We start from the raw sequence: 27,462 nt of genomic DNA on the forward strand, positions 1-27,462 counted from the left end.
CATCTGAGTAAACGCTTCCAGTTATCATTTGATGATAGTTAATGAGCGTGAAGTCAGTTTATGGCCAGCAGGTGTCGCTGCTGCAATTTGTAACTGATAATTACCCAATAGGTGAATTAAAATGTGCTTAATGCTGTTGAAGTTTAGACAAACACACCTTATTTTAATCTCTCCTTTTCTTCTGTACAACTGCTCGATCTGCTCAATAAAGATTAAAAGAATCACATTCATGTCCTGATCGACACCCAGTGCGAGTCCAATGCATCCACCAGCTTTTTCTGTGGATCCTCATTTGTAGAGAACAACGTGAGCAGCAACATTGTTCCAAAACGACCCGATGAGCCGCTGGGTCCCAGGACCCCAGCTGGAAGCAGAGCTGGTGTGGCTTCATCCCCACTCCTCTTCCTCAACCCTCAACATCTACTGGGAGCTGAGATTGCTTACCAGAGGCCTCGTCTCCTCAAGGTCACGACGGCTCAGTAATTTTGAACTGAAGTTTCTGAGCTTCAGGCAGGAACTGGACCACTGCAGCATGTTCTACTGTAACAGAACCACCTGGTCCTTCAGGTCCACTCTGTATATCTGAAGTCTGAGACGGGGGACCAGACGTTAGCTTAGCATCTGTGTTCCTCCAGAATGGGTCTGGCCCCCAGCAGTACAACACAGATCCCTATCAAAAACTAACAGAAAACAGAAAAGCTAAATGCAACGGCCTGAATTCAGATCTCAGATCGATCCGCTAACGCCGTCATTAACAGGAACATTGTTGGTTCAGTTCTTCACTGTTTGACAGGTTTTGCTTTCAGAGCTCCTGTAGAGTTACCGTACGTTTCCTGAGGTTTCTCTTATTAATATTCTCCAGTCAGTTTCAGTCACATCAAGCACGTTTCAGCATCAGGCAGAACAAAAGGCTTCAGACGATGAGTTTAGGTGGAGCTCCATGAGTCGGCCGGTCTGCAGTTGGTCCATCCTCTCTTCGTGTCCAGATGACGGATTGATCAGAGCTCTGTGAGACGTTCAAAGCCTGGGATATTGTTGCACAACCAAACGCTACTTTAAGCTTTTTTTCACAGATTTTAAGGTTAAAAAGCTGATGTGCATCCAACAAAGATTTGTAAATGGAGCTGTGCTGCAGTTTTATCTGTTCTGTGATGCTGAGCTGATCTACTTTTTAACATTTTTAATTTAAAATAAGTGAAGTAATTTTCAGGATTAAGAGAGTAAATGTCAAAAGTAGCATAAAATGAAAATATCACAAATTTTAGTTGCTAACATTATTTTCTACCATGTAGCATAAATAGCTTAGCTTCTGTTTTCAGGTTAACAAATGAACTTCCTTCATCATTAATCTTCTCTCCTGTCGCAGCTGAAAGGCGTTTCCATGGAGATCTGATCCTGGAGCAGTGATGTCCGGTTCTTAAAGTTCTGGTTCTGCTGATCCAGATGAACTCAGAGTGAACCTCAGAGTTTCCAGCTGAAACTTTGATAATCACAGTCAAACAGGAAGTGACAGAGAACCAAGCAGCTCTGTGGAAACACAGCAGACCTCTCTGTCTGCAACATGACAGCATCACATTAAAGACTTTTTTAAATGTTTCTAACAGTTTTTATTTTTATGTGTTGCTGATGAAGTTCCATGTTTGTGTTTTTACTGAGATCCAGTTAAAGTGAAATGCAACCTGTAAAAAAACAAAGTGCTGCAAAATGCAGCATGATTTGGTTTGTAATCAACATAAAACTTCTTGGATGAAATTCATATAAAGCTAAAAGCTCCTTTAATCTGTTCAATTTGTGGGTTAGGACAGTTTATCAGTAGAACCAGCGTCATTAGAGGCGGTCCAAACTCCTCTGATCTGAATCTGTAAAACTTTGAGGTTTCAGCAGGAAGTCAGAGCTGCAGGTTGTTAAAATTTATCCTTTAACAAGAAAAAACATGCAGAGATAGAGTTACTTAGCAACTATAGAAAGGTGTAAATTGCTGTAATAAATAAAGATTTATCCACCACGTATTCAGAAAGGTCAGAATAATTTTAACGAACCAATTTGTTTGTTCCTGAGGAATCAGGAGTGGAAAAAAGGAGAACAATCAAAGCTTCCATGTTTTTGTCTGGAGGAAAACGAGACTGAGGAAAAGTGTCTGTGATGTGATATTTTTCTGGCTTGCTAACGTTTAGCACAAAGCACAGTTTGTCTGTTAAAGTGTCGTTGTGTGTGGATTAGGCTCAGGCTCGTTAATTAGATCTATAGATGATTTTAACATGTTAGATTTCAGGAAATGTCAAATTCTCTGAGTCTCACTTTCAACTTGTTTTAATGTGCAGGTTATAAATTACACAACAGTTTTTAAATTACATAAATAGATAAAGTTGCAGTTATGCTAAAATAATCAAAATATTCTTTGTTCAGAAAATCAGAGAAATATTAAATCTGACTATTCTGAGAATAAGAATGAGCTAAAAACACAACATTTGATCTCTGTGCTTCTGGACATTTCATATATTCCTCTAATAACTATGAGCTGCATTTTGTTTATTCAGGAACTTTGCTTTTGTTTCTGGTTTCTGGTACGTCCGTAAATCTGACGCACAAGCGGCGTCTGCTAACAGCGATGGAGGACAACGGCTCTTCTAGAAACGATCTGATTGGACGCTGGAAACAACTATTATGTTCAAGTTGTGCTAAAAGGAGTTAGCCTATCAGCAAAGCTGTTCAAGACTAAAATAGCATCTCAATGCTAACACTGTAGCAGCTAATGCTAATGTCAGCGTCCACAGGCCACATTTCTAAAGAAGTACCTGAAGCTGTGGAAAGATGAATGGATAGAATAAAACTTTGCTCTGATCTGATGGTTAAAAAACCTGAAAAACAGATTAAAAACTATCAATATTTTTATTTTTGAGTTCTAATTTTTATTCATGATTTAGCAGGAAAAGGGGATTTTTGAATGGAAAATGTTGCTTATTTTGTCAATATATGGTTTTCAATTAAAACATGATAAACTAATTACAGCTCTGCAGAAACAAAAATTTTATCAAGTTTTCAAATATATTTTATGGTGAATTTGGGGAGAGAAATTAGCAGATTGATGTGCCTGAGGTCTTATTTTTAAGAGCGATAGAGAAAAGAAAATGTTGGGGGGAAAAAATTAACTCTTAATTTTTATTTGAAATTAAGAGTTAATAGATAAAATCAGAGTGATTATTTATCTATACATCTGTTTATTAAGTAAATCCACAAGGATAAATAATGCAGATTATTAATGAATATTTACTGAAATGATCTGACAGTTGAAAACTCCTCATCATCTCTAACTAATCTAAAACATTTCTTCCTCCTCCAGAGGTTTTATCATGAAAGCTGATCAGTACATTTATCAGAACAAACTTCCTCCTTCCAACCAGAAGAAACTCTGAGATTAATGAAGCTACATGTCATCAGAGTTATTCTGGATTAAAGACACTTTCTAACAATAATTTACATTATTAATAAAACTGAGGAGCAGGATCTATATATAGTTCAGTGTTTCAACAATAATTTGTTTCTTCATAGTTTTGCAGCAAATATTTGATAATTAGCAGTAAAATGATCAGAACCAGGAGATTCTTGTTTTTATTATTTTTACCGTTTGTGTGGGCTGATATTAAAGAAGGTGAGTAAAACATTTATTGCTGCCTTTATTTTATTATCATTCAGATGTTAACAGATTATTGCTTTCAAAGTGAGGATGAAACAGGAAATGAAGTGAAAATATTAATAATAAAGAAATGTTGAAACCTGATTGAAAGTTAGAGTAGTAACTCTGTGATCTCTGCTCTCATATTTTAGTGATAATTTACTCACCAACATGTCTCCCTCTGACAAATAATCAGAAAATTATGATTTTGTTGTTTGTGAGAAAGTTTAGAAAATTAAAACACAGAAATCTATTTTAGTAAAAACATTTTTATATTTTTTTTTCTTTTGCCATATTCAAGAAATGAGACTTTTTTATTTGGTGCTTTCACAGATAAATCCAGAATTACTAATAATAGATTGAGGTTAAAACTAATATTTTATTTCTACAAACAAGTTTTTTCTATCTCACAGTAATATTTATATTTTATAGCAGAGCAGCAATAATCCAAACTAGAAGGTGATAAATGAAGGAGCTAAAGATTAGGGTGATGGCAAAGAGCCTCCGAGGTTTGGATTTCATCACTAAAGATAAATAATCAATACCAGCAGGAGCAACAGAAAACTGATCAATAAGAGTTTTATTGATGGAATGTCAAGAAATATGTTTTCATTAATCATTGGAAATGTTATATAGTATTTTTACATTATACTGTTAAGCAGAAATATAAATAAACCAGATTTTTAAAAATGATTCTCCTTCTACATCAGAGTGATTCCTCCCTGTTTTCCTATCAGAACCAGAACTTTTGGTTCAGTGAACATAATCTGGATCATGGAGACTATTTGCTGAGATCTTGTTTCCAGGCAGGTTTTTCTATGATCCTTCAGAGGGATCTGGGTTTCCTCCTCAGCACCATTCAACTCAACTTTCATCTGTTTTTATTATTTCAGAGTCTGAGACCAGCAAGTCCTGTGTTCTCAACCAGGACTGCATTTTACCATGTCGGATCGATGACAGGATTGATTCCGTACATTGGTCGTATAAAAATCCACCGTCTGAGATTGTACTTTATGACCAGGGTAACATCAGATACTCTGAGAGCTTCAGATCCAGAGCGTCACTGTTTGAGGATCAGATCTCCAGAGGAAACGGCGACCTGCTGCTGAGAGGAGTGAAGGTTGATGATGAGGGAAGATATGAATGTATTCCTGTGACACCTAAGCAGCCCAGTGATCTGAAATTAGCTAAACTAGGAATAAATCTACCTCCCATATATTATATAATTGTTGTTCACCTTACAGTAGAAGGTAGGACATCTTTATTTAAAAACATTTTATTCAAATCATATTTTGAGAGTTTTTATTTTTTGGTTCCTTCTTCTGCTTAATAATTCTTCATTTTCTCATATTGTCTGCAGCTCCAGTCTCTGACATCAGAATCCATCAGGATGGAAACAGGATCACCTGCAGCTCAGAGGGGATCTACCCTCAACCTGAACTCACCTGGTCCACTGAGCCTCCATCCAACACGACTCTGCAGAACAGAACCACAGTCCATCAGACTGAGGAGAAGCTTTATGACATCAGCAGCTCTCTGACGGTTCCAGACGGTTCTGATCGGATCTACAGCTGCACCATCAGAACCAGGAGGAACCAGAGGAGAGCAACTTTAAATATTCCAGGTCCAGAAAGTTCTGATACCATTTAATAAACTTAATTTGACTTTTAATTGAAACCTCAACATGAAACATGCAGATTACTGCAATATTTACAAAAAGCTGCTTCATGAAATCATACTTTAATATCTTTCAATATTATTTATTGATGGAAACATTTTTAAATTGTTCCTGGTTTATATCAAATTTGTAGTTAATGGCTCTACAGATGATTTTATTGTTGATGTTTGTGCAACATTTTATTTATTAAAGATTTCACTGATAATTTCTCTCTAAAAGCTGTTAAAGTTTCAAACTTTAAGTCTAAAATAACTCAGTAACTTTGACCTTTTTGTTTTCCATTTCAGCCTCTGTGGATTTCTCAGGAGCTGAAGTTACAATCTGCTGCAACTCTTCAGATTATTATGGAACCAGTTTGGTCTGGAGGTTCAACCACAGTCAGATCATCCTGACCAAGACTGACAGAAACATCTCCAACATCTCAGAGGAGTGGAGGAAACATGTGAGGAATGTTTCAGCGTCCGGCAGCCTCACCTTACAGGATGTGACCTCAGATCAGGAGGGAGTTTACAGCTGTGAGCTCAGTGGTGATGAGGAGACGATTATAACTCACCTCTATCTGAGGAGGACTGGAGGTAACAGGATTCAGGATTTAAGGTTCATTAGATGGTAAAAATCTCATATTCTAAACTACAAATGAGTCTTTAAGCTAAACTCCTGAACTTGTTTGGTTCCAGAGAATCTGGTGGTTCCTGAACTCATCAGACGGACGGTGGTTTGTGTTGTGATTGCAGCAGCAGCAGCTGGATTCATAATGTTCTACAAGAAGAAAATGGAGGAAAGTGAAGCTCTGCAGCTTTAACCCTTTCATTCACATTCAGAGAGTGATTTTGTTTTAATGCCATTCTCACATTTTACCCGTCAAGATGATTCATGAGCTTTGATGTAGATTAATGTTCATGTTTTTTAATTCTTTGTCACATTTGCATATATTTCAGATCTTTTTCCTAAATGAAGATTTTACTGTATGTTTAACTTCTGCCCAGCAGGGGGCGCAGCTAAACATATAATTTATATCCAACCAGCTAAACTTTCTCAGAACTTTATTAATGCCATGATGTTCATTTCTGTAGAAATATTTCTACATAATTTTTTGTTATTGTATAAATACTTTGTTCTTTAAATAAAGCAACTAAAATTTTAAATGCCTTCATCTTTCTAACATTGATCACCAAAATACATGATGTTGGTTTTTGTTTGTTTAGAAAAAAAAAATAAAACTTGTTACGTTATACAATATTTTGCTTCAGAAATTTCCATGTCAGTAGGATTCATCAGACTTGTTTAAGATGAATAAATGAGAGAAACTTTAGAGTTAAAGACAACAGCAAAAACAGGATAAACAATTTATTCATAACTCATGTAACACATTACATCATAAATGTGGAACTGTGCAGAAAACAAAACATCATGTTATGAAGTGCTGCATTCAAATTATATGTACAGACAGTAAGACGTACATAATAGATTTTTTTAGATAAGTAAATCAATGACAAAATATAAAAGTTGCTTCATTTGTTGAAGTTTCACAGTTTCACTTTAATCAACTGAGAATAAGATGATAAACTTTTATTTTTAACAGTTTTCTTCATCACTGTGTCTGAAGGGAGTCATAATGTTGTAATGACTGGTATCATCCTTAAATATTAGATTCTATCCAACTGTACATTTATTTATAAACATATTTAAAGTTAATGTAGCACCCCACTGCTCTGTCCGCTAGTAACTGGGACAAGAACTTAAACTCACTGGTGGGGTGGCTATTTGGGTTCGTTAAATTCTGGTAGATACCACGCAGGTTTACCAATATCGAGTAATTCCTTACTCGTCCAATTACCATATACTTCTTTGTTGTAACATAAATAACTCCAGACAACCAGCTACCTGAACAGTTTCTTTTAATAAGAACTTGGAAAAATAAAACCTTCGCTCCCCAATACCTCAAAATAATCAAAAAAACTTAAACATAGAGCAAGGTCATCAATTCCTCACACTAAATGTTTCCCAAAATAAAATAAACCCGATAAGCCACTTTTTGACATGATCGACTCTAATCTTTTGACCCACATGCAGACTCAACAAGTCCAAGTCTAGGAAAAGGGATTTATTAACAAAAGATCGAACACAATGGCAAGTCCACGTAGCGTCTCTGGATAATGGAAGTGATCCACAAACAGCGGCGCCTGGAACAGAGCTGTGTTATTGGTGGTCAGAGGTGAGTTGATCTAGATGCAATAGGAACTGCTTACTCGTATGACGGTTCTGGTGAACTGTGGGGGAAGGTTGTCCTGAAACCCGTGTGGAGTTTGGTGAGGGTAATGTGAGCCAAAGGTCCAGATGGAGTTAAATGATGGCTGGGAATGGGCGGAGCAGGCAGGCAGATTCTTCGCAGGTGAGAGACTTGGAGGGTGAAAACAGATGGACAACTCCTTCTAGGAAATCTCCTTGATGAAACCTGAAGACAGCAACACAAGGATATGAAACTCTGGTAGCAAAGCTTGAGAGACTAAACATAAGCTAAAGCTAGCAGACAACGAGAGCGAGAACCAGAGAGACTACCGGTAGCGTTAATCCTCCAGCACTGATTGAAGAATCTGCAGCTCCTTTATTCCCAACCCTTGATGAGGCTGATGATCTCCACCTGTTTTGCCTGCCCTGGCTCCTCACCAAGATCCTCGCTAGAGAAGATGCGTTACTCACACACACACACACACACACACACACACACACACACACACACACACACACACACACACACACAGGTTCCTGACACTGTTTCTTGTCAGTCCCTTATGTTTTCCTCACTTTACCTTTGTGTTTTTTAATTAAAACCCTTACTTTTAACTGTTGTTTTACTATAACCAGAATTCAATTTTTGTCACCAACAGAACTCCATACATTTACTGAAAATTTACAGTTCTAAACACAATATCACACATGGGCCCATACTCTCTCACACACACACACCCACATACTTTCCGGTACCGGTTCAAGCTTTTGAACCTAGCCTGATGAAGCTAGGGTACGACGTCACTACAATCCTCTTCTCCCCGTTTAAACAATGAACCAATTCAAACCTGCTCGCTCAGCCGATGTCCTCTCCGTCAAGGATGCTTCGTGAGTCCAATTTCTTTTAAAACTCCACCACGCGAGTTGCAGGACTACTCCTCCGTCGCGCTGAAATCAGTGTCGCCATGTTAACATGTTCCTCTCGCCACCTGTATCAGCCGCAGTTCTCCTTGGATTAGCCGCAGTTCTCCTCGGATTAGCCGCAGTTCTCCTCGGATTAGCCGCAGTTCTCCTCGGATTAGCCGCAGTTCTCCTCGGATTAGCCGCAGTTCTCCTCGGATTAGCCGCAGTTCTCCTTGGATTAGCCGCAGTTTTCCTCCATGCTTTTTACTTGCGCAGATATCCCACACACCGTGTGCAGGGTTACTTGTGCAGAACACGCCTGAAAAATCCAGTTTCTTCTCCCACCTCAACCTCTGCAAACATTAGCAGCGGTCTCCATTGGCTTCCTCCTTGTCCTCTCTCCAGCTTTCTTCTCTCTTCTTCTTCCTATAATCCCATTGTCCCGTTTTTTTCCCGTTGAGTTCACTTGTCCATCGTTAACCTAAACTACTTACATAGATAGGAAATTCAATACAGTCTTTAAACAAATGAGATAATTGATCTAACAAGAATACACTTACGTATACAAGTCACCTGCAGAAAGGTTTCTGTTTTTTCCATCATTTATATAATCACTCGGATTAAAAATGTACAAAAACAATAATACACATTTCTCACTTATCCTTTTTTTTTTTTTTTTACATAAAACCATCCTCGTAAATATTAAAGAGCCATAGGGCCATGGTTTTTAACCAGGGGCTACATTAAATAAAATACAGTCAAGAGTGTTGAAATTAGTTTTGAAATGTTGCCAGTTCAGTCCCACATTAACACAAAGGAATGAATGTTTTTATGATTTTCCTGTTTCCTTCTGTTAAAAGAAATGAGTTTCTGTAGGGAAACAGTTTGGGAGGGAAGATTTTCATCTGGAAATGTTCATCATCATGTGAAAAATGTTTGGACGTCCTGATTGTGTTTTTTCTACCACATTTAGAAATTTGAAAATGTAATAAAAATTTTAGCAGGACTGAACACATAACTGAAGAAAATACATTTTAAAAAAGTGTGAAACAATATAATGTCAAACACTGATGGATCCTTCAAGCCAAGTTTTTACAGTGTAAAATATTAACTATTCATGCTTCAGATGAATCTATTTATGTTTTATTCCATGGATTGTAACTCAAAATTATGTAGATATTTTTGTAGATCATATGTTAAATAATCTAAAGTAAATGTTGTTTGTAAAACCTAAATACTCAGGAACAATTTTACTTGACACTTTTGACTGGAGTTTGTAAAGCAGGAGATTCAGCTGTGGGTATTAGTGCATGTTAAGGTCTGATTGATTATTGAATTATCAAAAATAATCAGCTAAAAGCATTTTAAATTGGGTCTCCAGCATTTACAGACTGTAGCTGTTTTCTCTAACCCAGAGAAATCTTGAGGTCCGATGGGCTCATCAGCAGAACAACATGAACCTTCACAGGTCAGAACCTTCATTTCTGTCCTTCCTGAACAAAAGATAAAACAAATACAGATACAGACTTTATTAGTTTAAATAAATCATTGAACAACAATCATTTCATGTTTTATTGAACTTTTCCTGATCAGTTAAAAAATGTTTGCTTTGAGACAAAATGAATCTTTTATCAGACAGGAAAGTCTTGTTTCACTTTCTGACATCAGAACTTGATTTTCATATGAAAATAAAATCATACTTACATGACATTTATAATCCTTCTTGTTTTAAATCATAGCAGGCCTGCAATGTGTGTTTAGAGGAAACCATCAGTACAAAGCAAAATGTAACCATTCAGAAGTTGTTGCTGGCTGATTTTTACCTTTTCTTCATTAACAGCAGAAATAAAGCAGAGAAGAAAATATCACTATCATAAAAATGATTCCAATCACCAACCAAATTATCCAGAATGATTTATCTGAAATGAAAAAACTCATCAGAATTAAACTGTCTGGATGTATTTTAAAGTTTCCTCAGTATTTGTGTATATTTAATGTTTTCTTTGTCTCCTTACCCTCGATCTTCACAGTGATCTGGGTTACCATGGTTTCGTCATCGTCGCTGGTCTCACAGCTGTAGTTTCCCTCCAGATCAGGATCTAGTCCCTGCAGACTGAGGTCTCCATGCTCTGAAACATCCTTCACATGTTTCCTCCACCTCTCTGACACGGACCGGTTCCTTCCCGTCTGGCTCAGGACCGTCTGATGGTCGAACCTCCAGACTACAGTCATCACTGAACCGTTCAGCCCCGAGCAGGGAAGCATTGTTTCATCTGTTGTCACGGTGACTGATGCTGAAAATCAGAGATGGGTATTAACTGGTTACCTTTTCTTGAGTAAGTCTGAATTTGTTGGTCAGCTAATTTGAACTTTTTCTTCAGTAAAAATATGTTGAAGCAGTTCTACTCTTAGTTCATTATGACGTTTGTCTGTCCGGCTGATAAAATATTCAAAAGAAAACTGAAAAATGATCCCAGATTCTGTTACTCAAACTTCTGTCTCCTCCAGTGGAAAAGAAAGAAATAACCAACATGAAGCAGAGGAAAGTCTCAGTGTGATCTCTTGTGGAATCAAATACTCACATAGTTTCCTGAACGTTGCTCTCCTCTGGTTCCTCCTGGTTCTGATGGTGCAGCTGTAGATCCGATCAGAACCGTCTAGAACCGTCAGAGAGCTGCTGATGTCATAAAGCTTCTCCTCAGTCTGATGGACTGTGGTTCTGTTCTGCAGACCCGTGTTGGATGGAGGCTCAGTGGACCAGGTGAGTTCAGGTGGAGGGTAGATCCCCTCTGAGCTGCAGGTGATCCTGTTTCCATCCTGATGGATTCTGATTGTAGAGACTGGAGCTGTGCAAAGATAAATGGAGAAGTTAAAGTACAAACCTCCAAGGTTTTTATTTTATTTATTCATCCGTAGCTCATACCATCCACACTCAGTCTTATTATTGACTCTTCATGTCCTTTAACGGTGCTGATGAAGCAGTTGTATCTTCCCTGATCCTGAAGCTGAACTTCTCTCAGCAGCAGGGAGGCGTTTCCTCTGGAGATCTGATCCTGAAACAGAGACGTTCTGCCTCTGAAGTTCTGGTTCTGGACACCCTGCTGGTCCTGGTTGTCATAATAAGAATGAACTCTCGGCGCTGAGGATTCCAGCTGAGTCCAGTGGAGGATGGGTTCACCGTAGCTCTGGAAGCTGCAGGGTAAGATGCAGCTCTGCTTGAAGTTGCAGGAAACCTCTGCATCTGACAGTAGAGCTGCACAGAAACAGATCCAAGATCAGATCAGAGAAATGGGTCCAAGTTAGTTGGTGTAATGATAACTGATCAGCATGACTTGAGATGCTTGTATAGCATTACAGTGGACCACATTAATTAAATGTAACATTTTCCTGAGGTTCTTAGTTTTTTTTTCTGTGCTCACAGTGAAGGTTTAAAACCTTCACACCGGCCTGTTTGATGCTCCGCCCTCACAGTAACCTGTTCAAACCCATCCCTGCAACATTTTGTTTCCAAGCTAATTTGAAGACAAAATGTTTGTTTATGTAACTTTATGGCTCCGTGATTTTTTATGATGTGTTAAACTAAATGTAATGTGTCCTTAACTGCTGTGGACGGTTTTATTCGTACACATGCAGTGAAAATGAACAGCTGAATATCAGAAGCCTCACAGAAACTCCTACACAGAGCAGAGATGCATTTGAGGAATATTGCAGGTAACAACAATAAGATACTTAGAAGCAGAATGACCTTTGGTCAGGTTCTGTCAGAGCTGTCAGTGGTTCTGGTTCTGCTCTTTCCTTCAGCCTGGATGCATGAAAACTATCTGGACTGTTAGAGCTTGGTAAAGGCAGTGGAGTGAAATATTATTATCCAATTCTGCAGTGAACATTTCACAGGAAAATCCAATTAATACTGAATATAAATGAACTACACCACTTCTTATCTGCCTTTATGATTCAGTGAATCTATCAGTCCTACTTGTTGTTTTCCAAAAGGTTGCTGAAGACCAGACATTTGGCTGAACTTAATTATTTTATCAATGCTTAAATAGATTTGTGAAATGCCTCTAAATAAGAGTTTAATCAGAAACTTGTAGCAGCAGCTGCAGCAATTCAATGATAAAATCCAACTACCAGTTTATCCTAATATGAGTTGATATTTCAGAAAAACTAAATAAAGTCTCATTTTTGTTTATTTTCTGCTTATTGAGCGAATCCAACCTGCAGGCAGACCAGATCTGGTGATCTGATATAACTGAACTGATCACAGAAAACTGATCAACTTTGATTTTAAACAGAAAGAAAAGACATTTTGGAGAAAAACAATGACTGCACAGACAGCAGTTTAGCTTTGGACCAAACCAAACGTATTAATGTTGGTCTTATATTCATAAACCGATTCAGAGCGGAGCCTGCAGAGCGACGCAGAGCGACGCAGAGCGACGCAGAGCGACGCAGAGCTGCTTTTATAAACTGGCAGTAACTCACCAACCTGCTGCTCTGTTTCTGAAAATCTGTTCTAACCGTATTTATGTTATGAGGTTTAAATTTACAGCATAACAAAACAATAGGACTGTTTCAACATCTCATTTTATAAAAACATAACACAAAAATGCTAATAAATTCAAAAAAGAAGAAAACACAAGGAAAAGCTACAAAAACTCACCTATTTTCCAGAAACTCATGAAAACCAGAAAACTCAGAGACCAGATTGTTTTTATCTTCATGTTAACTGATTGAGCTGCAGCACGTGGAAAACTGAACCAACATTATCAAGAGAAGAATTTGAAATGGCGTCTTCATAAGCAAGACGTGTTGGAGCAGAACCTCAGGAATGAAATATTTCCTCCTAGATTCTCAGGGCAGATTAACGTCTGCAGGATCTACATGAATGAACATGAATCACAGCATCAAGTTCAAACCTGTAAAGTGACTGAAGTTTTATTTTCCTGAATCTGTGGGGAGTTTTTGTTGTGAACTTAGCAGAACTTTTCCAACTAGGTGTGTAACTTTTATAAAAACTATTTTGTTTGTTCATTTTTCCATATTTGTTAAAACTGTGACTAAGTTGTGACAGAATGAGACCAGCTATCGATTATTTTAGGGCAACCAGGCAGAGGAACAAACATCTACATTTCAGTTTCATCCAAATGTTCTGCAGTTTTATATTACAGGGACCAAATGTGGATAATAAACTATTTATTTGAACAAACAAAATTCATGGATCTGTTTAGGGTGCAGAGCTATAAGCAGTAGATGTGTTTGTCACAGAGGCTGGGAACTGATTGGACCTCACAGGCTCCCGTCCTGCTCTGCATGTTTACACATCATCTACCTGGAAATAAAACATTTTTATATCTCAGACATATGGATGAACCATCAATAAATCTAAACTCAACAATAATAAACCCACACAAACAAAAGAAGCATCTTTACACATTTAGCTTTAGATTATAATTTCATCGTTTCATTTCAAAGCAACTTGTTTTATTTGTGAAAATTAAATTCATAAACTGAGATCAGTTTTCAACACAATTGAAGAAAAGTAAAATATTCGACATAAATGTTGACAATAACTGCTGCACAATTTTTACATCTAGAAAGTTGTTGTTACTTTGAGTAAAACAAAAATTAAATATGAAACACATGAGAAAAAAACATGTTTTTGTTTGTCAATCCAATGACTTTATTAACTCAAAACTTTACTGTTTTATTGTGACTAACTAGAAAAAAGAACAAAATTTCATATTAATATTATTTTGAAAAATAAAAATTAAACTTCATAAAATAAACCAGTTTATAGCAAACAATTAGAAACTTAAAGCTGAAGTAACAGAATAAACATCTCGTCTTGTTGCTGCAATAAATGAATAGAAAAAAAGGCAAAAGTGAGAAATTTCAATTCAACAAACCAGGTTTTATTAGACTTTTCCTTTAGTTGAACTATTTAATAGTTTTAGAGCCTGAAAGATATTTAACCAATATTACTCAACCATATCTTTATTGTTAGTTTGTATTTCATGATTCCCGTCTCTAAAAGGCATTTAAAGTGATAAACAAGACTTTTGTTTTTTTTACCTAACTAAAAGATGTGAGGAGTTTTCTATTTTTCTGTTTTTCAGTTTCTTTGCATCAGTAGGAACATCAAATAATAAATATTTGGTTCATAAAAAGTTATTAACTGTTGTGTGACTGAGACAAAAATAAGATTAATGTTTCATTTTCTTCTCTAAAGCATAAAATAATCTTACTATCTCTGATAAATATTAGTATGATTCCAGATTTATATCTGATCTGCCTGCAGGGATTAATGATGAAAAAGGTTTCTAAATTGTGAAACTAAAAATAACTCCTCTGAAATAATTAGTGAGTTTAGTAAGAAATAATAAAACACTTTATCATAAAATAATGATCTATAGTTTAATTCCTGCTAACAGCTTTTATCTTGTTTTTTATTTCAAACCAGATGAAGTTTAACCTGAACTGTTGATTCATCCTGATACGGAGAAAAAACGTTTCGTTTCAGTTCTGTGTCGTTTTTTTATTTCAGTGGATTCTTCATGTTCTGGATCGTTGTGTTTTCTGTGGATTCGTATCATTTTCCTCTCATTCAGCTTCCTTTAGGCTCCGCCCCCTCACAGCTGCAGCTCATCTGTTAGGCTCCGCCCCCTCACAGCTGCAGCTCATCTGTTAGGCTCCGCCCCCTCACAGCTGCAGCTCATCTGTTAGGCTCCGCCCCCTCACAGCTGCAGCTCATCTGTAATGGCTGCAGTTTTCCAGGACTCTGTGTAGACTCTCTCTCTGGGTCATGCATGGTCAGGCTCATCTTTATGTTTCTCATTTCTTCTTTTACTTCATCCTTCAGCTTCTGTCGTATTTCTTCTGAAGGCTTAATGTTACCTGAGCTGCAATAAAATCCATCATAGACAGTTTTAGAAAAAAGTAATTATTCCTAAAACTACAATCTTTTTTCTCATCTTACTTTCTTTCTGTCTTTATTTTAGTGAGAATTAAACATTCACTTTAAGCATGCAAAGAAAATGTTTCATCTACTGTCAGAGTTTTTGATGCTTTACTTACTCTGTCTCTTCACTAAAATGTCCAAATGATTCTGATTCTCCTTTTTTTGAGTCCTTCTCCTTCTTTTTGTCTTTCTTTGTGTCCTTCTCCTCATCCTTCTCTTTGTCCTTCTTCTTGTTACACCTGTAGCAATAAAACAAAGACAGGAAATGAATGCATGAATCGGTTTCTTTGGGACAAGAGAAATATTTAGCTTATGAAGAAGTGTCAACAGAAGCAGAGTTTATGCAGGAAACTGAAAAGAGAACAATAGTTTTACTTTTTCTTTAAAAAAGCGGCTGCTGCTGCTCCTGCTGGTCCAGTCAGACCCAGAATCACCTTCCAGGCTAAACCTCCTGCCGATTCTGCAGAGGAAGAGGAGAAACACTGACTGTCTGCATCGTTTATAACTCACTTTAATTCATGAATAACAAAAAAGGTTCCAGCAGTTTAAACTTCGTTCTGCAGCAGCTCAGAGAAATGATTTCAGTTTCAGTAATATTTCAGTAATATTAACAGACTCTGAATAAACCTGTATTCATTTATCATTTAGGTTGTTTCTTCATCTGCATTCCTGGAACATAAAACTCATCCCTTCACTTTTTAAACTAGTTTCTACTAACAGAGAAAGTTAATGAAATGTTTTAGTCTGAAGTAAAATGGAGGAATTCATGAAAATTATGGGTTTAATTTACTTTTTAAATGAATGAAAATATTATTTTATTCCTCAAACATATTTTGTGATTTTCTCACCTTTTTTTTTTAGGGTTTCCATCCTGATGTTCCTCCTGGTTCTGATGGTGCAGCTGTAGATCCGATCAGAACCGTCTGGAACCGTCAGAGAGCTGCTGATGTCATAAAGCTTCTCCTCAGTCTGATGGACTGTGGTTCTGTTCTGCAGAGTCGTGTTGGATGGAGGCTCAGTGGACCAGGTGAGTTCAGGTTGAGGGTAGATCCCCTCTGAGCTGCAGGTGATCCTGTTTCCATCCTGATAGATTCTGATTGTAGAAACTGGAGCTGAAAACAACAAAATGCGTTAAAAACTGAAACACCAAAGAAAAGCAGCTGGAAAATATTAAATATATTTAATAAAACATTTCTACCGTCTATTTTCAGGTTTATAAATGATTCTTTATGTCCTGTGCTGGTGCTGGTGTTGCATTTATATCTCCCCTCATCCTGGATCTTCACCTCCTTCAGCAGCAGGGAGGCGTTTCCTCTGGAGATCTGATCCTGGATCAGTGATGTCCGGTCCTTAAAGTTCTGGTTCTGCTGACCCAGCTGGTCCTGGCCGTCATAGTAGGAGTGAACCACGGAGTCTCCAGCTGACGACGCGTTGGACCAGTGGATCACCAGATCAGAGTTGAACTGGATCTGACAGGGCAGCAGGCAGTTCTGTCTGAAAACACAGGAAACCTCCGGATCTGCAACAGGAAACAGGAAATGAATAAGAAACTCTTTCAAATTAAATGTTATTATTGTTTTAGGTTACACGTTCATCAAATCATTTTAACAATCATTAAATCAAGATGGTGCTGAACACTGAGTTCTTAAATCAACAGTTTTCCCCTGGGGGATTGGTTGCTTTAACTAGGCCACTCCTCTAAGGAAAACACTTTTGTACAAAAGACTGTTAATTATTTGTTTTCAGCCCTCTAGTTTAGGTTTTCTTCATCAAAGTATTTTAGGTGCAGTATTTTATTTCAGCCACTGGGTGGCTTCATGTTCATATTTGTTGCATCTTGTTTATGGATCTGAATATTGAGTATTGAGGTTCTGAAGGCTGACTTGGTTCATAACCTCTTTCTATTGTCTGCGTCCATTGAATGAAAGTAATACTGTTGCTGATTTAGTTCGGTTTTGTAAGAGCTGTAGTTGTACTTTGTCCCGTTGAATATTATGGTCGTTTGGTGTATTTTATTTGTATTGTTGAGAGCTAAAGTTAGCCGTTTAGCATTAAGCTATTAAGCTCAGTTAATTAGTTGCAGCTGTTATTTGTGTTACCATTTCCAATTGAAATGTACGGAAGAGTACGGAGCCCTCTAGGGGACATGGGGAATCTTTTTTCTTTTGCGTTCCCTCGCAAAACTGTACTGGTCAGTTATGCAGCATAATTATATACTGTAAGCCTTTCTTACGGTGGGCGCCGTACTTTCTGCTTTAATATAAGGTTATGTGCGGTTTTTCCATGAATGTTAATATCTTTATGTGAAATATCTGAAGTTTTATATCTTTCTTTAGGATAGAAAGGCACCACAAACCTAAGATCTAAACAGAAACCTTCCGTAAGTAGGAAAGAAATAAAAACACATTATAATTTGGACTATTTCTGAGTTATTACCGCGGTAATAAATCATCTGACAGTTTTGATTGTGTCTCTGTTGTGTTCTAGTCTGAATGGTTTAAAGAGCTGCTTTCAGTGCCGCTCCATCTTCGCCTTAACAGACATAAACATGCAGTAATAAATCGATTTTCAATCAGTGTTTTGCACCAAACAGTTTTTACTATTAACAAGTTTTTATTATTAAAAACACGACAAACTAATGATGGTAAAGGGCCTCACTGGGTTAACTCTGGGAATCTCATCTGTCTGTGTATCAATCAACTCCAAACCTTTTCTTTGTTCTGTCACAATAATCGATTTATTCCATTTTGATGATCAGGCTCCAAACTTTGCAAGGACTGACCGCCCCGCTCACCGCTTCCTAAAACACACAAAGCCAGTATCCTTCCCATTCATACCTGGTGACGTCACTCCCACGTCGACACACCTAAGTGTCAAAGCCTCCTGCTCCTGTCATATCAATAATTACTTATTTCATTCATATGGCTCTTACAGAGCCTCAGTGAAAACTTGTTTATTATTATTAACTGTTTGGTGCAAAACACTGATTGAAAATCGATTTATTACTGCATGTTTATGTCTGTTAAGGCTAAGATGGAACTGAAAGCAGCTCTTTAAACCATTCAGACTAGAACACAACAGAGACACAATTAAAACTGTCAGATGATTTATTACCCACGATAATAACTCAGAAATAGTCCAAATTATAATGTATTTTTATTTCTTTCCTACTTACGGAAAGTTTCTGTTTATATCGTAGGTTTGTGGTGCCTTTCTATCCTAAAGAAAGATATAAAACTTCAGATATTTCACAAAAAGATACTAACATTCATGGAAATACCTCACATAACTTTATATTAAAGCATAAAGTACGGCGCCCACCGTAAGAAAGGCTTACAGTATTAAATTATGCTGCATAACTGACCAGTACAGTATTGCGAGGGAACGCAAAAGAAAAAAAATTCCCCATGTCCCCTAGGGGGCTCCGTATATAGAAAACCATAAAGTCCAGGGTTTGATTTTTTTATTCTGGTGAAAAAGATTTGAATTAAAACCCAACATGATCTGAGACAGATGAATAAATATCAGAACCTCCAGCTGATGAAACACTGTAATTTATTTAATCTGTTTTCTGAAACCAATCAGCTTTACTTTATAAAGTTTTTCTAGTTTAAATCTCTACAGTCTGAATTCAGTAACTAAGGAGTGATGAGAAAAATCCTGATTTCACTTGGCTCTATTTCCTCAGTCAGTGAAACATCGTCAGTGTTTGTTCAGAAAAACACAACAAACTATGATCATGTTCATGTTCATGTTCATGATCATGATCATGTTGATGTTGACATCAGAATAAGAAGCTGAATATTTTGACTCACCTGCTTCAGTAACGGCCAGCAGAGGAACCAGAACCAGAACCAGAACCAGGAGGGTTTTAAGGACAGATTTCTCTGCCATGTCGTCGTTCAGGATCAGCTGTTTACTGATCAGGAGTTCCTCAGAAGAGCTTGATGAGAGTCACGGTTAATAAAAGCTGCATGCAGAATGTTGAGACGCCACATTGGATGAATTCCCTGTAATTCGCCGTCACTGCGGCTGCAAGGCGGCCACAGGAGGTTCTGTTCGTTAGTCAGAGAAAATTCCTAACTAATCGAGAATCTGCCAGAAGGTTTAAAACAAGTTGTTCAAGATCCTCTCAGCTGAGCTGCATGTCCTGATGTGGATCATTTGGATCTGAAATGTTCTGCTCAGAACTGAAATCCTGATAACTGAGGAGTTCTGGAGAACAAAACGGGTCGGCTTGTTCTGATGAAGGTTCTCCTGATCCGATTAGCATCTGAAGGGACGAGCCGGATGAATTCAAACCTTCAACGTTTGAGTCTGTTTTCATGTACAGAAGTGAAGACAGAATAAATGAGAATCCTGCAGACAGGTTGGCTGATTTCACTGGAAGAGGATCTGAAGCTGCGTTACAAGCAAACCGGTTCTGAAGAAAACCAGAACCGGTTTGCTTCAGAGGTGATCTCAGTCAACATGGAGGTTCTGGCTGCAGGTTTGGAGAACTTCATCCCATCAACACACATTTAAACGTTTCTCTGACCAAAAACCTGCTGAAATACATTCAGGAATTAAAAATCAGGAGAATAATTATAATCTAATCTGGAATAAAAGATCCTGGGGTTTCATAACTGAGGAAGAGGAGTTAGATTCTTTCACAGATGATCTGTCGCAACATATTGACAGATTTCACAAATATGTAAAACACTTTTTTTTCTTATATATTTTTTAGATAAAAGTTACAAACTGTAGCTAAAGCAGGAGAAACTGGAAATCGAGTTAATAAAGTCGGATATTTTTAGCAATTTCATTTCCAGATGAATTTCTGCTGGATGTTGTGAAGCTGGGCTGCACAGTGGCGCAGTTGGTAGCACTGTTGCCTTGCAGCAAGAAGGTCCTGGGTTCGATTCCCGGCCGGGGTCTTTCTGCATGGAGTTTGCATGTTCTCCCTGTGCATGCGTGGGTTCTCTCCGGGTACTCCGGCTTCCTCCCACAGTCCAAAAACATGACTGTCAGGTCAATTGGTTTCTCTAAATTCTCCCTAGGTGTGAGTGTGTGTGTGCATGGTTGTTTGTCCTGTATGTCTCTGTGTTGCCCTGCGACAGACTGGCGACCTGTCCAGGGTGTACCCCGCCTCTCGCCCGGAACGTAGCTGGAGATGGGCACCAGCAACCCTCCCGACCCCATTAGGGACAAGGGTGAACAGAAAATGGATGGATGGATGGATGGATGTTGTGAAGCTGTGATGAATGTTCAGTTCATCTTCAGCTGATTCTGGTTCTGTTTTCCACAGATTCTCTAACGTTTTTTTGGTTTTTCAGCTGATTTATAATCTGACTCTGTTTCCATGGCGACCAGAGATTAAACAAACACAAGAAAAAAATTTATTCTGCCTGAACTATAAATTCACAGGTGGAGGTAAAGAAATCAAAAGCATGGCCACTGATATGACTGACAGCGGCCCCTAGTGGACACATTTAAAACTATCATGATAAATGAAGAGCAGAACAGTTTTGGACCTCACAGGCTGCCGTCCAGCTCTGAAGGCACAGAGCTGATGCAGCGTGTTGTTTACACATCATTAATGGCAATAAAACATTATTATCTCAGATATATTCAATTCAATTTGAATTAATTTTATTAAATCTATCACATCAAACAATAATATATGTTTTAAAGTAACAGGAAATGTTGCTTTTTACATATGAATGTAAAAACTCAACAATAAATCCAATCAAACATTCATAATGAAACAACAGTTGTATATTTACACATGTAATTTTAGACTATCATTTCATTTTTGTGGCTCATTTAATTTCAGAGCAACTTGTAAATTTAAAAAAAACACTATAAAACGAAAGTAACAGAATAAGAAGCACCTATTATTATATTTATCTGCAATAAATGTTCAGAAAGTATCCAGTAATCCCATAATCCAGTTCAGCACCGTCTTTATACAGCAAAATACATTTTATTAGACATTTCCTTCATCATAAACATTTAATCTATAAAACTTCTATTTTAGGACTTTCTGTATGTGAAAGTTATGAGATCAATATTACCTTTTATTTTCTTTTTTTATCCTATTTTGTCTCATAATTCCCATTTTTAAAAGGCAGCTAAAGTGATAAATATGACTTTATCTCATTAAAACATGTCAGGATTTTTTTAAACTTCTTTGAATAATTAGGAACATTAAACAATAAAAATATTTGGTTCATAAACATCATTAATGACCTATTGCCTGTCTGGGACAAATCTGAGATGAATGTTTCACTTTTTCTCCTAAACATAATAAAATCTTACTGATTGATAAATATCAATATGTGATCAGATTTATAGCTGATTTTCTGCAGGGATCAATTATGAAAATGGTTCCTAAACTGTGCAAGTAAAAAACTTCTCTGCGTCAATAAAGCAGTTTAATACTTTGTTATTAAAATTTATATACAAGACAGAAAATAAATCACTTCAACATAAAATAATGATCTTAATTTCCAGTTTTTGTCTCTTTTCCTTCAAATGAGATGAAGTTCTTGAAGTTCTGAAAGTTTTATTAAGGTCCAACTTTCTGCTGTCATGAACTTCAGTTCTGTGTCATTTTGTGTTCAGTTGATTCTTCATGTTTTGGATCTTTGTTGTGTTTTCTAGTTTTTCTGTCTCCTGTTTGTCTGGTTTTCCTGTTTCCAGTCATTTTTCTCCTCTCTCTCCCATTAGGCTCCTCCCCCTCACAGCTGCAGCACATCTGGAATCACTTCTGTGGTTCCAAGCTGTCCGTCTCTCTGGGTTCCTCAATGACAGAATCTTCTTTATTTTCCTGTTTTCTTTCATTCTTGTTTACTGTCAGATCCTTCTATGTTACTGTTTAATTGGACCATCTCCGTCTCCCTGCAACAAAATTCATCATCATTCACAGTTTAGTTTATATTAACTTGTTTTCTTTAGAACAAAGTCATATTTCTAAAAACCAAATAAAAATGTGATTTTCACCTTTTCTGTTCACCCCCATCACCTTCATCATTATCTGAATAAGTTAAACTTTTTTTTGTTTTGTTTTGTTTACATTTTAATTTGCTTTGTGAATTTAAAGGAGATTAAATTATGTTAGTTTTCCCTCCTGGTCTTGTTACAAGAGAAAAGAAAAAAAAAATTTCTTGAGATAAAATAAATAAAGATTGATCAAAATATTATTTTCACTCGATAGTAAAATGTATAATGTTAATGAAAATCCTGGTTTCTCAGTCAGTAAATGACAAACATTCACTTTAAACATTTAAAAAAGTTTTTCATCCACAACACTGAGAGTTTTTGATTGTTTACTTACTCTTTGTTTTCAGGTTTTCCACCTGATTCTGATCCATTTTTACTCTTTTTACTTTTACATCTATAAGAATAAATCAAACATATCAAATGAATAAATGGCTTGTTTTGTTTAGGACAAGATAATTATTTAGTTCAGAGAAAAACAGCAGTGAATTTAAAAGAGAAGATAGAATTTAGTTTTACCTTTTACATAAAAACCCGACTAGCACTCCTTTGATCAGCCCAGCCACTGCTGCAACCGGACCACCAATCAGCCACCAGGGTGAATCTTCTTCTTTATGTGAACGTCCTGCATAAAAGAGATGGAAAAGTTTAATGTTCCTGTGTGATTTAGTCATTCTGCAGCTGGACAATGAGGTTATTAGACTGTTTCACAGATGAGAAAATAATATTTATTATATAAAAGAATACCATCATTGTACTGTATTCTGATTCAGTTGTTTCTGTTATGTTTGGAAATAAAATGTATTCCTGCTCCTCATTCTAACCAGTTTTTACTGTCAAAGAAGACAAAATAAAGATTTAATCTTCTTCTGAAAATTGAAACAAACATAAGTTGTTGTTCTCCATGGTTTTTTCACCTGTTTTGTTTAAAGTTGCTGTTTTGTTGTTGCTCCTGGTTCTGATGGTGCAGCTGTAGATTCGATCAGAACCGTCTGGAACCGTCAGAGAGCTGCTGATGTCATAAAGCTGATCTTCAGTTTTCTGGATCCTGGTACTTTCATTCAGAGTCGTGTTGGATGGAGGCTCAGTGGACCAGGTGAGTTCAGGTTGAGGGTAGATCCCCTCTGAGCTGCAGGTGATCCTGTTTCCATCCTGATGGATTCTGATTGTAGAAACTGGAGCTGAAAATAGAAGAAAATGCATCAAAAACTGCAACAAAAAAGAAAAGCAGCTGGAAATAAATGGATGATATTAATTCAGTCCCACCTTCTGTTTTCAGGTTTATAAATAATTGTTTATATCCTGCTCTGATGCTGGTGTAACATTTATATCTTCCCTCATCCTGGATCTTCACCTCCTTCAGCAGCAGGGAGGCGTTTCCTCTGGAGATCTGATCCTGGAACAGTGATGTCCGGTTCTGAAAGTTCTGGTTCTGGTAACCCAGCTGATCTCTGCCATCATAGTAGGAGTGAACCACAACATCTCCAGCTGACTCTTGGTACCAGTGGATGAGCGGATCAGAGCCAAGCTGGATCCGACAGGGTAACATGCAGCTCTGTCTGAAAACACAGGAAACCTCTGGATCTGCAACAGGAAGTTAATTATTTAACTTTGGTTCAGATATCATGTTTAGGTTTTTCTGTCACTAAATCAGTTTCATAATCATTAATAATTAAGATGCTTCTCGTTCAGTCAGTCCAGATTCTCAGGCTGTTCATACTGTAAATGGTTACTAAAGGGTTAAATGCTCCTGGTTGTTCGTTGGTCCAATAGTGACACCTTGTGGTCATTAGGGCTTTTATTTTGAAGAGCGGCTTGTTTCTTCTTCGTGTGTTTTGGCCATAATGCGCTTCCTGTTCATCTGAAAAAGCAGGTATAAATATACACAGTTGTGTTTTGTGATAAGATCATTTGTTTATTTCAGAAAGTATGAAACATAATTGGTTTATTTGTTTAAAAAGGAAAACTGCTGAAAGGTTAAAGACACAACATATTTTTAATGAAGATTAATCTGTTTTATTATTATTTAACATAAACTTGTTGTAGGAACCATTTATCTGGTCTTCCTGTGTTTGTCTCCTCTAGGGGGCGTATTCTGTTTTGTGTTCTGAGTATACCGGAAGTGGGATGGGTCACTAAAGGTCAAAGGTGATTCTGTTAGGCGTTGCTAAGAGGAGAACTGTTTTCTACTGAGCTTGGTTTTGAGTTATGTTGATTTGTTTTGGTCTAAATGGAAATGGCAAAATGCAGGACATTGTGAAGAAAGTAGATTTTGTGATTGAAGTAAAAATGAAAAACCAAAGTCTTCCAGGAACATCAGCTGCCAGAAGCATAAAATATAAGATTTTAGCCACTAAACATGTGATACATTGTTTTGTTTTATATTTGTTTAAAAAAAACTCGCATTGAATTTGAGGCAAAACTAACAAAATGAACTTAAATAAAAAAATTTCCATCAATCCACCATATTGTGAACTATAAAAAATCACATTAATTCAGTGAAATAATTAAGAACATTTTCAAAAACTACAAACTGGAATAACTTCAGATGATTAAAATAATCAGAAAACAATTGAATTTTAAAGTTAAAACACTGAACTACTTTCCCAAACAGAAAGAATTTGTAGATTAAATAGTTTAGATTTATGTGAGGAAACTGGTTCTGTTACTTCAGTTCCTTTGATAGAAAGAAAAAATGTCTTCAATCATATTTGATAAAATTTCACTGAAGAGCTCAGACTTTAATCTTTTACTTTGATGTTAAAGATCTGAATTAGTTAACGACACATTTCTAAGTGGATCTTCCTGAATCCACAGAGTTTGATTTTATTTCAGGACTTTAATCCAAAATAAAATATATTTGGCCTTTTTCTGTTTAAAGTGAAAGTATAGAGAAAATGTATGAATGCTTTTGTTTATAGCAGATTGTAAAATGATATATATTTGTGTAGGAAACCTGGCATCTGGTTCCCCATATTCAGTATTAATTGATAAATAGGAAGCCTAAACTAAAAACCTGTATTTATTAAGAAAAGGAAAAAATATAATTTTTATCTTGTTTCTATGGAGCTTGAATGTTTTATGTCATGATTAGAATTAGAAACACACATAATCACATGTAGTGTTATATATTTTATAACATAATTTAAATGAAACTTGTTGAGCAGAAAAAGTTTCTTTTGAGTAAAACTTTAATATTATCGTCACTATGAGCAGCTGAATGAAAATCAGATCCAACAGCTGGAGAAACTTTGTGTCTTTATTTAGTCGATTCTGAAATAAATCAGGTTTATTTTATAAAGCAAACGTTTTCTTTCAGTCTGAATAAAGAAAGTTTTGGTAAGAAGCTGAGAAATAAATCCTTCTTCAGTAATCTCATTATTTCACAGTAATATGTTGTGAAACATCGTCAGTGATTTTGTTTCCTGGTTTTCATTCAGTTCTCAGATTGAAAAGCAGAAGAAAATCACAACAAACCGTCTTTATGATGACATCAGAGGAACAAAGAACAATAAATGTTTAACTCACCGGATCCAGAAACAGGCAGAAGAAAAAACATAAAGAGAAATAATTTAAAATAAAATGTTTCTGCCATGTTGTTGTTGATAATCAGCTGTTCACTGATCCGAAGTTAATCAGAAGTACAAACTGGGAGAGTCAGGGTGACTAAAGAAACTGATGATTCACAAAGACGTGCAGAACGTAGCAGAACCACATTCCATGAAGTCCTGTAAACTTTAGGAGACACAACCAGGCGTGTTTCTCCTAAAGAACAAATCAGAAAGTTGGAGTTTTATTCTAAATAAATTTCTACCTACTCAGGCGACTGCTGAAAGTCTTAAAACTTTTACCTGCAGCTCTTCTTTTCATGATAAAAGCTTTTTGCTTCTGTTCAAGTTCTTGATGTTCATGAGAAAATAAACATTTTCACAAAGACAGAAAATGTTCAATTGTTTGCCTAAAACATCCAAACAGTTTATAAAAAACTAGAGTAACATGCAAAATATGAACTGTTTCAAACTCTGAACATAAAATCCACAACTAAGAATTAAATGATATCATTCTGATGGTTGTGGAGCAGAGAAGTTTCTCCCTGATGCATAAAGGAAACTTATATTTATTAATAATGTTAAATAGCTACATGGGCCATTTGACTGTTTCTGCTACTTTCTCCTACTACTCTCCATTTATGCATTAGTTGCAACTATTTCTTCTAACATTTATATGCTGCCTCTGTTTTATGGTTCTGTAGAACCGGCTGAACCAACCAGCTGCTTGTGAGTCTAATTCTTTGCTTTAGGCGTCATCAGCTGAAAGAGCTGCTAACAGTTTCATTTTCTCTGTCAGTAGGTGGAATATCTGGTTCTGTATTTATTTGTTCAGCTGTTTTCCTCCTGAACAAGCTACTGAAGGAGCAGCAGAATTTACTAAGTTGTTGTCTCGTTGTTTTTCCAACCAGTAGACAGGACTACTGCCTTCCCCACCCTAATTTTACATTTCTTTATGATTTTTTTAATGATTTAACTCTATTTTTATTCCTTTCCATCTGAGCAGCTTTCTTGGTGAAGAAACACATCATGGAGCATGATGCTGCCACCACCACATGTCACTGTGGAGGATGGGAAGCATTATATTTCTGAACATATTTGTGTTTTGCTGAAATGTTTATGTCTGTGATGGACCAGCGACCTGTCCCGGTTGACCTGTCCAGGTTGACCTGTCCTGGTGACCTGTCCCGGTTGACCTGTCCAGGTTGACCTTGAGTAGAAGTACAGCTATCCTTACTCGGGTCCAAAAGAATTATATTTACAATAAAGAACATTATAAAAGAAAACAACAAAATAAAAACCAAAAGCAGAGATATTAGAATGTAGAAATTATTCTTTCTACGTTCTACACAGATACACATATATTTGTTTCTTTACAGTATTATATCACACATATTTACTTATACATGGATATTATATTTACATAGCTGTTAAATAAAAGGTGAATTATGAAGGTAAATAGAAATTTCCACTTAATCTACAATTAATA

General features: G+C 36.6%; 3 protein-coding genes across 3 annotated transcripts; 1 reads left to right on the forward strand and 2 right to left on the reverse strand.

The window, feature by feature from the left end:
- The first annotated feature begins 3,315 nt into the window (after nt 1-3,315).
- On the forward strand, nt 3,316-6,446 carry LOC114136453 (CD276 antigen-like). The gene is made up of 5 exons (XM_028004461.1): nt 3,316-3,649; nt 4,567-4,923; nt 5,034-5,297; nt 5,639-5,926; nt 6,029-6,446. The coding sequence occupies exons 1-5, from the start codon at nt 3,583-3,585 to the stop codon at nt 6,151-6,153; spliced, it is 1,101 nt and encodes a 366-aa protein (XP_027860262.1). The 5' UTR covers nt 3,316-3,582; the 3' UTR covers nt 6,154-6,446.
- A 3,017-nt stretch (nt 6,447-9,463) lies between these two features.
- Nucleotides 9,464-19,861, reverse strand: LOC114136478 (CD276 antigen-like). The gene is made up of 8 exons (XM_028004495.1): nt 19,260-19,861; nt 16,643-16,963; nt 16,293-16,556; nt 11,407-11,724; nt 11,066-11,329; nt 10,499-10,777; nt 10,188-10,402; nt 9,464-9,976 (listed from the first exon to the last, which is right to left on the reverse strand). The coding sequence occupies exons 1-7, from the start codon at nt 19,336-19,338 to the stop codon at nt 10,317-10,319; spliced, it is 1,611 nt and encodes a 536-aa protein (XP_027860296.1). The 5' UTR covers nt 19,339-19,861; the 3' UTR covers nt 9,464-9,976; nt 10,188-10,316.
- A 1,747-nt stretch (nt 19,862-21,608) lies between these two features.
- LOC114136466 (CD276 antigen-like) lies at nt 21,609-26,089 on the reverse strand. Its single transcript, XM_028004478.1, has 6 exons — nt 25,954-26,089; nt 23,692-24,009; nt 23,343-23,606; nt 22,945-23,050; nt 22,763-22,822; nt 21,609-22,326 (listed from the first exon to the last, which is right to left on the reverse strand). Exons 1-6 carry the CDS (start codon nt 26,018-26,020, stop codon nt 22,266-22,268), a joined length of 876 nt encoding a protein of 291 aa, XP_027860279.1. The 5' UTR covers nt 26,021-26,089; the 3' UTR covers nt 21,609-22,265.
- Nucleotides 26,090-27,462: the final 1,373 nt, after the last annotated feature.

Source organism: Xiphophorus couchianus, chromosome 21 (genome assembly GCF_001444195.1).
Source record: "Xiphophorus couchianus chromosome 21, X_couchianus-1.0, whole genome shotgun sequence".
Classification (NCBI taxonomy): domain Eukaryota; kingdom Metazoa; phylum Chordata; class Actinopteri; order Cyprinodontiformes; family Poeciliidae; genus Xiphophorus; species Xiphophorus couchianus.

What these genes read in the sequence shown, in the direction of transcription:
- LOC114136453 (XM_028004461.1), top strand. Translation starts at nt 3,583, where the DNA reads ATGATCAGAACCAGGAGATTCTTGTTTTTATTATTTTTACCGTTTGTG. An exon ending in GTGGGCTGATATTAAAGAAG is followed by an intron (nt 3,650 to 4,566) that starts GTGAGTAAAACA and finishes TTATTATTTCAG; the next exon opens with AGTCTGAGACCAGCAAGTCC. An exon ending in AGCAACTTTAAATATTCCAG is followed by an intron (nt 5,298 to 5,638) that starts GTCCAGAAAGTT and finishes TTTCCATTTCAG; the next exon opens with CCTCTGTGGATTTCTCAGGA.
- LOC114136478 (XM_028004495.1), bottom strand. Translation starts at nt 19,338, where the DNA reads ATGGCAGAGAAATCTGTCCTTAAAACCCTCCTGGTTCTGGTTCTGGTT. An exon ending in GCTGGCCGTTACTGAAGCAG is followed by an intron (nt 16,964 to 19,259) that starts GTGAGTCAAAAT and finishes TTCCTGTTGCAG; the next exon opens with ATCCGGAGGTTTCCTGTGTT. An exon ending in GGAAACCCTAAAAAAAAAAG is followed by an intron (nt 11,725 to 16,292) that starts GTGAGAAAATCA and finishes CTCTACTGTCAG; the next exon opens with ATGCAGAGGTTTCCTGCAAC.
- LOC114136466 (XM_028004478.1), bottom strand. Translation starts at nt 26,020, where the DNA reads ATGGCAGAAACATTTTATTTTAAATTATTTCTCTTTATGTTTTTTCTT. An exon ending in AGCAACTTTAAACAAAACAG is followed by an intron (nt 23,051 to 23,342) that starts GTGAAAAAACCA and finishes TCTTTTATGCAG; the next exon opens with GACGTTCACATAAAGAAGAA. An exon ending in GGAAAACCTGAAAACAAAGA is followed by an intron (nt 22,327 to 22,762) that starts GTAAGTAAACAA and finishes ATTTTGTTGCAG; the next exon opens with GGAGACGGAGATGGTCCAAT.